General features: G+C 43.4%; 1 protein-coding gene and 1 long non-coding RNA gene across 2 annotated transcripts in view; both read right to left on the minus strand.

The window, feature by feature from the left end:
* The window catches only part of LOC109300660, a 24203-nt gene extending 15943 nt beyond the window's left edge, over window positions 1-8260 (minus strand). Inside the window, exon 1 of the long non-coding RNA XR_002098295.1 lies at window positions 8174-8260. This is a non-coding gene — a long non-coding RNA (uncharacterized LOC109300660). The remainder of the gene's footprint in view (window positions 1-8173) is intronic.
* Window positions 1-10190, minus strand: part of FAM134B (family with sequence similarity 134 member B) — a 49077-nt gene extending 38887 nt beyond the window's left edge. Inside the window, exon 1 of the mRNA XM_019521398.1 lies at window positions 9991-10190. Within this exon, the coding sequence (XP_019376943.1) occupies window positions 9991-10025 (35 nt within the window). The 5' untranslated portion in view covers window positions 10026-10190. The remainder of the gene's footprint in view (window positions 1-9990) is intronic.
* Window positions 10191-10471: the final 281 nt, after the last annotated feature.

Consider the following 10471-nt stretch of genomic DNA (forward strand, 5'->3'; position numbering starts at 1 on the left):
TTTGTCTCTCTCCTCTTTCTCTCTTTTTTCTTTTCTCTCCTTTTTTCCTCTCTCCTTTCTTTCTTTATCTCTTTCTCTCTCTTTTTTCTCTCCTTTTTTTCTCTCTCAACACAACATGGTCAACAAAAAAGAATACACAAGAACAAAGGAAGTATATGAAGTTTTATTTATTGTCACCAGGTCTAGAATTATTTAGAAAACTTGGTATTTACTGTAAAAAGAAAAAAAAAAAAAAATCAACATTTATGATTATTAACTATATTAATATGCAGTGTGTCCTGCCACGTACCCCTGTCCTGGTTTTGTTTTTTTGGCATGCTGGCACTCTAGCACCTTACAAGGTATTCATTGAGGTTTTTTCGACACTCTGGCCAAAAACGTTGCTTACTCCTGCCTTAAGGCAAAGGGGGAAACCTTGAACCTTACATACTCTGTTTTATACAAAGCCACTGAAGCAAGCAGAGGACAGGCAAGATGTGCTCGGGGTGGCCTATATTGCCTAATGCCTGGTTCAGCAAAACACACTCATGTTTAACTTACCTGTGTGCCTAGTCCGATTCAACTTCAGTATAAGTGCTTAGTGCTTAAAATTAAGCATGTGTTTGAGTGTTTTACTGAACAGGGACTAGACAGCTCGGTACTTGGTAAGATTCAGACAGAAATTACTATTATAGAGTTATATCTGTATATAAAAGAGAAAACTTGTATTGATATGATTCCTTTCATGTTAGTATCTGTAGAAGAAAGGTTATTTCATTTGTATGTGATACAAGTCTTTAAAAACACAAAACAAAACAAAAACAATAACCAAATAATTGTTTTTGAACTTTGGCTTTTATTTTTTGATCTTTTCCTCATCCTTGTGGCAAACTGCTACATCATTTCTAAAACTGAACAAATGCACAAGTTGTCACTTAACAGCTGTAAAAAACAGATGCTTCAACCTATCATGGTCACAAATTTTAGCCAGCAGATTCAATGGCATTATGTTCTCTGAAAATGACGAATGGTCTCATGTTCTCAGTTTGTATCTAGACATCTGCCCAAGCAATGCCCCATTAAATTTTTCTTAGAAAGGTCACTTAGTCTCATGTTACTGATTTAAACCTCTCACCATGAAGTGCTGGATCTTTTAAATCACGTGTACACGTTTTCATACATACACACAGGCATACCACGCAAAATTACAGCCACGACAAAGTAGAACATGATGCATCAACTGGACAATTATAAACACATAAGGAAAGAATTTGTAATTATACAGCTTAAAGCTTTTCTGATTTCCTAACAACCATAAGCACAAACTTCTGCAGGCTTTATAGACTTGAAGATGCCATTCAGGACCTACTGTTCAAGCTAGCAAAATTAAAAGTTAAATTCCTATAGATACAGAAATCAAAGCATAATCAACCTGTCTATTTTTGTAATCTGTAATCAGTTGATCTTTCTCAATTTAAACTAAGAAGTTACTTTTTAGCTGTTACTTAGGACTTCCGTTTAGGAACTTTACAGAATTGTATAAAATAATGCAACTAGATGACTTGGGTGCCAAAAGACATATCCCATTGGCTGCTAGCAGTAAGCACAAACCTTGAAAAAATGACAGTAAGTTTGCAAAGCATGACTGAAACATATTCTAGAAAGTGCACCTCTCCAAAACTTTGACTGACATAAAACAGAACTTGATAGTAAAAAACTTCATGGTGTCAATTCTGTTAATTCAAAAGTTTTACAGTCAAACCCATTTGAAAATCTTATTAAACTATGTTTTTACAGATATGCTGTTATGAAGATAACAAGATTGCCTTTACATATTATAGTAATGCTAATGTGTTGATACATTTAAATGTGTTCCATAAAAAATTAATGTCAACTGACTGTATATATCTGATGAGCAATAAAAAACAAAAATCCCAAACCTTTTTGTAAAAGAACAACACTATTTTAATTTTTATATTCCTAGAACATAGACTAGAACACAGTAGAAAAATTAAGCTGTACTGAACATATCTGTTATAATTCAGTATTTCGTATCTGTGAACACTGAATGTTTTGTGCAGAATCCTTTTTGTGCTAGGTAGAAAGATCTAGTGTGAACTCATGCCATACTTCCTTAATGACACATCTCCCCAACTGGGAATGCTACATAATCAAACTTGTATGTGTTTTATTCTGTGCTACATGGGGTTCCCAATGCAATACTTCGATATATTAAGATAATAAGAGTAACTTATGTCAGCTGACAATGACAAAGCAAAAAGTGTTCATAACATTAATCACATCAGTCACTGAGTTCAAGCAAGTTATATTTCTTTGAACTGTTTCATAAAATAGTGTTTTATTGGGGAGGAACAAGAAACATAGTCATCACCTAGAAATATACTTTGTCTTCAATTAAGAAACTGGTTTGCTCCTTGTCTAAACACTTGTGGTTTTTACTTTACTTGTTATAAACAGTTCAGTCTTCCTAAAGCAAGTCATGCTCTCTCTACTCATCTCAAGATCTGTGCTCTCACATGGCAGCTGTACCTGACTAACTCACAAGCAGTCCCAGCACTTCAAGTTATGACTAGTTCTCTGGTGGTACTTTGCCTTCCAGTAACCTTTGTGATCAGAGGAGGTTTTTTTGGATTTTTTTTTAGATTGAAGCTGTTCATTGGCTAATCCAAACTTTCTCCAGTTCTCTTATCTGAGGACTTTACTTCTGACACCCTAAATGAATTCATTTTTAATGTTGCACAGTGTTTCACAGCTCTTCTAACAATGTGTGGCACCACTTTTTTGGCCTGGAATAATTCTGGCAAAAAAGAGAAAAACTATTACCTACAATGAAATGTAATTTTTAATATGGTGTAATTTCAGGTAACATCGCAAAAGAACATCATAGCTGAGCAGGAAACAATTAGGCTCCTGAATCAGTCTCTCTTGGTAGATGCAGTTACCATGAGGAAACAGTTTTAATAGTTACAGATATTGAATGCATTCAATTTAGTTAAGCTCAGAACTTCTACTGCTAAAAGGACTGAAGTATGCCACCTCTGATCTACAGTGAACTCTACATATTCCCACACTAAAAACACTCTGTTTTTAAAACACTGTAAAAAAATGCATGGTCAAGATGCCTACATCCCATCTCTGCTTTCAATAGTATGGAATATACCAACCCTTGTTAGTATTTTCTTTTCTTGAACTAATAATGGAATATCCTGCTTTTGGATCAGCTGCAAAATACAACCAACTTCTGTAATTGCTGAAATTTATATGATAGTGCTAGTTTACAGTAGGGGTTTCACACTTTCAAAAGCAATGGAATCCTTTCATATCACTTCTGCTGCATAACCCCTACTGCCAGCCAAGGAGCCAGGTGACTTGGCCCAGCAATGGCAATGTACTGCCCTCAGCTGGCGCTGCCATTACTCCCAAACTTTTTGCAGAATCCCAGGGTTTCACGGAATACTTTGAAAACTACCAGCACTCGTACACGTGACAGGGGTTTAGTCCCCTAAACAGAAATGGTGGGTTTTTAATTGTCACAATTAAAAACCCAAGATATTCAATTTCAATTTAGGGGCTCCTGTCACTGTTACGGCGAGGGTTCATAGTTTCATAGTAGGTAGGGTCGGAAGGGACCTGAGCAGATCATCAAGTCTGACCCCCTGCCATGACAGGAAAGCATGCTGGGGTCAAACGACCCCGGCTAAGTGATTATCTAGCCTCCTTTTGAAGACCCCCAGGGTACCAGCGAGCACCACTTCCCTTGGTAGTTGGTTCCAGATCCTAGCGGCCCTGACAGTAAAGTAGCGTCTCCTGATATCTAGCCTGAATCTAGTCTCGGTCAACTTATGGCCATCATTCCTCGTTACTCCTGGTAGTGCTCAGGGGAACAGGGACTCTCCCATAGCCTGCTGGTCCCACTCGGCCAGTTTGTAGACGGCCACCAGATCCCCTCTCAGCCTTCTCTTGCGGAGGCTGAACAGGTTCAGGTCTCGTAGCCTCCACTTGTAGGGCCTGCCTTGCTGCCCCCGATCATGCGAATGGCCCCCCTCTGGACCCTCTTGATGCTGTCCACATCCCTCCTGAAGTGCAGTGCCCAGAACTGGATGCAGTACTCCAACTGCAGCCCGACCAGTGTCGCATAGAGGGGGAGGATCACCTCCTTGGACCTGCTCGTGATGCATCTGTGCGGTTAGCCTTCCTGACTGCGTCCCCACATTGGCAGCCCATGTTCATTTTGGAATCAATGATGACATCAAGATCCTTTTCTGCCTGTGCTGACTAGAAGGGAGTTCCCCAGCCTGTAGGTATGGTGCTGGTTCTTCCTCCCCAGGTGCAGTACCTGCATTTGTCAATATTGAATCCCATCCTGTTCTCATCCGCCCACCCCTGTAACCTGTCTAGATCTAGTTGCAGCCTGTCCCTCTCCTCCAGCGTGCCCACTTCTCCTCACATTTTAGTGTCATCTGCAAATTTGAACAAGGTGCTTTTCACCCCCTTGTCCAAGTCGCTGATGAAGGTATTGAACAGTGCAGGCCCGAAGACCGTGCCTTGGGGGACCCCACTGCCCATATCCCTCCAGGTCGAAAAAGACCCATTCACCACCACTCTGGGTGTGGCCCTCCAGCCAATTTGAGACTCATCTGACTGTGTAGGCAATGCCACAGTCGCCTAACTTCTTAATGAGAATGGGGTGAGAGATAGTGTCGAAGGCCTTCCTAAAGTCCAGAAAGACTACGTCCACCGTGACACCTGCGTCCAAGGATTTTGTGACCTGGTCGTAGAAGACCACCAGGTTGGTCTGACAAGACCTGCCTCGAATGAACCCATGTTGGTTACCCCTAAGCATGATCTCCCCTGCTGGTCCCTCATAGATGTGCTCCTGGATAATTTTCTCAAAGAGCTTCCCTAGGACCGACGTAAGACTAACGGGCCTGTAGTTTCCTGGTGCCAATACTTTTTTTTTTGGTGAAGCCTGTCCGCCTCTCCTGTGGTCGGGGGGAAAGCTGACAGTGGGCCAAGTAGCCCTTGAACTGCAGGGGGCCTGGTCCTTCCCTCCACAATGGCGGTGCCCCCCAGGGCTGTCCGGGCGTGCTGCTAGTGGGCAGGTGCTGCCCCAGATTGGAGGCACCTGATGCAATGCTTCTTTGAGTCTGCCTGGGCTTCCAGCTCACCATGCACCGTCCCTGCTGCCTTCTCTGGTCCCAGGAGGCAGGAATGGTGCATAGGGCGCTGCTCCTTGGGAGGGTGCAGGGAAGAGTTGGATCTGGCAGGTGTTGCCTCCGCAATAACACCCTCCCTGGGTGGCCCCAGGGGGGTTCTGCCACCATGGAGGGAAGGACCAGGGCCCCCCCCACAGCTCAGAGCCTGCCAGCAGCTCACCCCCCAGCTGCAGGCAGGCTCCGTGAAAAAATAAAAAAGGATCAGGTCCCTTGCTGTTTTCTTTTCCAGCACAGCCTGCCTGTGCAAGCTGCCCCAGTTCATGCAGGAGGCCCCAGTTGGTTCCTCCACAGCAGCGGCACCCCCTGGGCAGGGTGTTAGCAGGCAGTAACGTTAACCGCACCTTGTCATGCATCTACAGATGCATCACAAGCAGGTCCAGGGAGGTGATCCTTCCCCTCTATGTGGCACTGGGCATGTTGCAGTTGGGATACTGTATCCAGTTCTGGGCACCACACTTCAAAAGGGATGCGGCTAACCTTGAGAGGGTCCAGAGGAAGGCCACTCGCCTGGTCAGTGGGCAGCAGGCCAGGCCCTACAAAGATAAGACTAAAGGGCCTGAATCTATTCAGCCTCCACAAGAGAAGCCTGAGTGGGGATCTGGTGGCCGTCTATAAATTCACCAGGGGGGACCAGCAGAAAGTAGATGAGCCTCCGTTCCCCTGGGCACCACCTAGGATAACAAGGAATAATGGCCACAAATTGATTGAGAATAAGTTTAGGCTTGATAACAGGAGACATTACTTTACAGTTAGGGCTGCCAGGCTCTGGAATGGGCTCCCGAGGGTGGTGGTGCTCTCCCCTACCTCGGGGGTTTTCAAGAGGAGGTTGGATAGATATCTGGCTGGGGTATTATGATACCAGCACTTGTTCCTGCCCAGAGCAGGGAGTCAGACTTGATGATCTGTTCAGGTCCCTTCTGGCCCTAGAAACTATGAAACTAGGTGCTGTCCCAGCTCAGAGGCAGTACCTGCAGATCCAACTCTTCCCCGAGCCCAGCTGGGGAGAAGCAATCTGTGTACCATTCCTGTCTCCTTCCCACCACCTGAGACCACCCAGGAACAGGCTGCCTTGCCCCTGGGGCAGCATGGGGAAGTGACAGGAGGGCGGGTGGGTGTGCTGGCAGCTGGAGAAGGTGGCAGGGACGGTGCACAGTGAGCTGGAAGCTGAGAGGCTCGGGGAAGCATCTGATTGGGTGCCTCTGAGGTGGAGCAGCACCTGCCTCCTAGGAGCTTGCCTGGGCAGCCCCAGGGGGCACCACCTCTGCGGAGGGAAGGACCAGAGCCCCCTGCAGTTCAGGGGCTGCTTGGCCTGCCAGCAGCTCACCCCCTGGCCATGGGACAGGTGGTTAGGCTCTGTGGGGTAAAAAAAGAATAAAAAAAGATTGGGTCCCTTGCTCCTTCTGCCTTCAGCCCACCTCTCCTGTAGCAGGGGGATGGGGTGCAGCTGTTAGATTAAAGACTGCAATGTTACAAGTAGCTACCTTGCAAGATGTTGTTTAGTTTGCAACAAACTCATTTAAATTGAAAAAAACCCTTGTTCGTGTGAAGTGTGATGGAATTAAACTGCAAAAACTGGCAATTTTCATCATTCGTACAAGAGCCCCACTGGTTTAGTGCACACCACTTCTAAAGATGAGAAGTCCTCTGTAAAAGAAAAATATTACCATATTTACCTGAATCCAAGATGACTTTGAATTTAAGATTACATGCTCCCCTTAGATTCTATATATGGAAAATTACACATTTGTTAAAATTTTCCATGTATAGAATCTAATTAGAGGAAGATCACCTTAAATGCATCATCACCCCCAAAACTGTGGCAGAGAAAACAGAGGCAGGAGGTGAGGGGCTAGACCTCTGCCCCTTGCCCCCTCTGCTCAACCCCACTCCACGCCTGCTTCCTTGTGACCTGTCCCCTTTGCATCATTTGTTCCTGGCGCCTGTCCCACTTTCACTTGCCCTACTCCCCACATCTCTTGTCCCTTGACTCCCTCATGACGATCCCTGCCTGTGTTGCCTGCCCTCCCAAGCTAGTGTCTGCTTGACCCACACACCACTTGACCACTTCACCTGCCTTTTGCCCTCTCCTGTGACTGTGCCTGCCTGCCTGCTTCCACTTCCCTGTCAGTGCTGGCTCCCCTGCCACCTGTTCCCCACACTTCCTCCTCCCCTTACTGCTTGCACGTCCCTACCACTTAACTTCTGGGCCACTCTGGCTCTGGGACAGTCACTGACAGTGGCTGCAGCCCTGGCCCAGCCAGGCAGCTCTGGGCCAAGTTGGAATCAGGCCTGAAGGAAAACAGCAGTGACAGGGAGGAGAGTGGGGGAATAAGTAGCTGTGGGGGAGAGATTGGGTGGTTGCACAGTCTCCCCTGAGCTCACCTACCTCTACCCCCCACTGCACAGTCTCCCCTGCATAACCTTCCACTGTGAGCTCCCTCACCCACTGAACAAGCCACACCAGCCCAAGGCAGGCAATAACTCTGCTCTGGGCTGGTACCTGAATCTAAAGCAAGGCTTCTTTCCCCCCCATGATGACTGGAGAAACACCTCCCCCAGTCTTGGATTTGAGTAAAAACTGTAAGTTATTTTAGAATGCAGTTCATCTTCTCTTCTAGCTACCCTTAGAAGTAAAAGACCTCTACCTGGCATCTACTCTGTAGAAAGGGCACTCAACCACCTCAATTCATGAAAAGGCTGAGATACAGGATGAGTGATATAAGAGGGTTTTTTAAATTTTATTTTATGACTCAATCTTGGAATAAACACTCCTTCCTCCAATGTTCAGTTGTGAGATACAGATAGTAGACTAGTTACATTTAACAATCCTGTCCCCTAGTTCCTAAAGACAATCACAATAAACTTAGCTGCATTTGTTAAGACTAATTGCTAAGTAAGTTACATTAATCCCAACCTAACCTTTTGAGCATTTCAACTACCATCACATCTGTCTATACCAGAGGTTCTCAAACTGTGGTCTGTGGACCACCACTGGTCCACGAGCTCTATTTAGGTGGTCCGCAGACAGGTTGTGGAACAATCGAGAATATCTGTACTTGTAAGATAAGACTACTGATATTAAAATATGAGTTATGCGCTTTGATCTGTAGAACAAAAAAAAGTTTAAGTGGCCCACTAAGACCCTTAGCAATTTTCAAGTGGTCCGTGAAAAAAAGTTTGAGAACCATTGGTCTATACAAAGCTACTTTTCGGAGCAAATCTTACTGGGCAGCCTTTAAAAAAAGGCTGTCTTTGACCAGCAATTCCAACTCTCTTCAGTATCTCTTGTACAACGTTAGTGTTTTAGAACATGAAACTTGTGATTTGAGATCATTTAAAAATGGTATGATGCAATACAATAGGCAAATAGTACTGGTCTAAAGTCTTAATTTTGCTAAATGAGGGAGGATTTTTATTTTCCTAAAAATGTCATCAGAAAATAAGCATTTCAGTGCTAACAACCATGTAATTAGAGACTGGTTTTATACATGTAACTACAAAAATACTGCTACATGGTATCACACTGTTGCCTTTCTAGCAAAATTTGGGACACTGCAGGTCAATTTCCTGTTTGGAATTGAAGCTGGCAACACAAACAGTCATTTCTTTTTAATTGAAATAAATTTGTTTACAAAAAATACACAAGTCCTGTGCCCTCAAAGATGGTAAAGGACTACACAGTCAACTCCATTCTTGCAGATCTCCAAGCCAAAATAACTACAGTATATCTAATCCTCAGAAGCAACTATGTTGCATCTCTCAATATCCAAGGCTTGACACTAATGTCTCACTCATTCACAGACTCTGCCCATTTTTCTCCCTCTGCCTCTGCACTTTCCATCTGGGAAACCGTATGATTGCTAAGCAAAATCATATGACCTACAGAGGTGAGATAAGGCAGCTATGCATGTCAAGTGTTATTGCTTTGCCTAAAATATCAGGAGGAGAAATAAAGTTTAACCGTATTTAATGCTCCAAAGCACTGACACATATAGGCTGCAGTGGAAACTATGTATAAAATAACACATTATAAGGCTGTAGTAAAACCAAAATATATTTTTCTTGATGCATGTTTAGCAGTCATTTTCACATTACCTTAGAATTTACTCAAGTGAGGATTAAGTATCCAAAAAAGAATCATCATGCTGTCTTCGACAGGAAGACAAAAAGGCAAATAAAATGAGAACAAAAATCTTCAGCTTTCTGCTTATACCACCTTTCAAACCTGGTTGCCTTAATGGAGAGTGGTAGAGTTGGAAGCCACAATCTGGACCAATGAAATCAGTGGGAGTTCCAGGATCAAAATGTAGCAGGAACAAGTCCTATCAACATTAATATGCCTCAAAGGACACAGTGCTCTATCAAGTATGAATTATGGATCTGTCAACAGCAGGCTCCAAAGGAAGTTATTTATGTCTCTGACATTTTGAGGTTTGTGTGTTATCAGGACCCTGGCTGGGAAGAATGAGTTTATGAAAATCATGCCCTTGTGTATCATTTACCTATTTTTTTAACTTAAAAAAGATAATACTAATCATACAACTCAAAAGACCTGTATAAACACTAATTTCCAACACTTCTGTGGTCCACATCAATTTAGACCTATTACACAGTGGGGCCCCAACACAGGGAAACTTACGCTCTACAACCATACTGCAACCTGATGTCAAAATTATTATTAGAACATATGAACTCCTGTCTTAAATCTACACAAATTATACTCTTTTAAAATATAAAAAAAATAGAAAAGATGCATCTGAAAACGTTACAGTACCTTTTACTTTGTCCAAAGTCATCACCTTCTGACATTTCAAAAATTTAAAAAAAAAACAACCACCAAACTCATTAATCCAGGCAAAGCTTTTCTATTTTACTTTTCTTTCTTAAGAAAAGGATAATCCAGGACTCTGCTCTGTGTGCTTTTTGCTCAGAGCGGGTGTGTTTACACATATCCTAAGCTTCTGCTTGTCTTGAATGAAGTTCACTGTGCTCTATTTCGATTGGCTAGTTCTATAAATAAACAAGTCACATTTTACTCCAGGCACTATGACAGGCACTTTGGCAGCAAGCACAGTTCAAAAGCCAAACATTTTTTTCCATGGTCATGTGAGAAAGAATCAGAACCCAGTTATTAATTTTTATGTGCCTGCCTTACAAGTTCTTCCCTTTAGTCAGCACCTTTTATTATTATATTTGCTGGCTGTGTTAGCCATGCAGTTGGTAGGCATTGCAATACTGTTGCTATTTTCCCTCTG

Source organism: Gavialis gangeticus, unplaced genomic scaffold (genome assembly GCF_001723915.1).
Source record: "Gavialis gangeticus isolate Ggan-Ray unplaced genomic scaffold, GavGan_comp1, whole genome shotgun sequence".
Lineage (NCBI taxonomy): Eukaryota > Metazoa > Chordata > Crocodylia > Gavialidae > Gavialis > Gavialis gangeticus.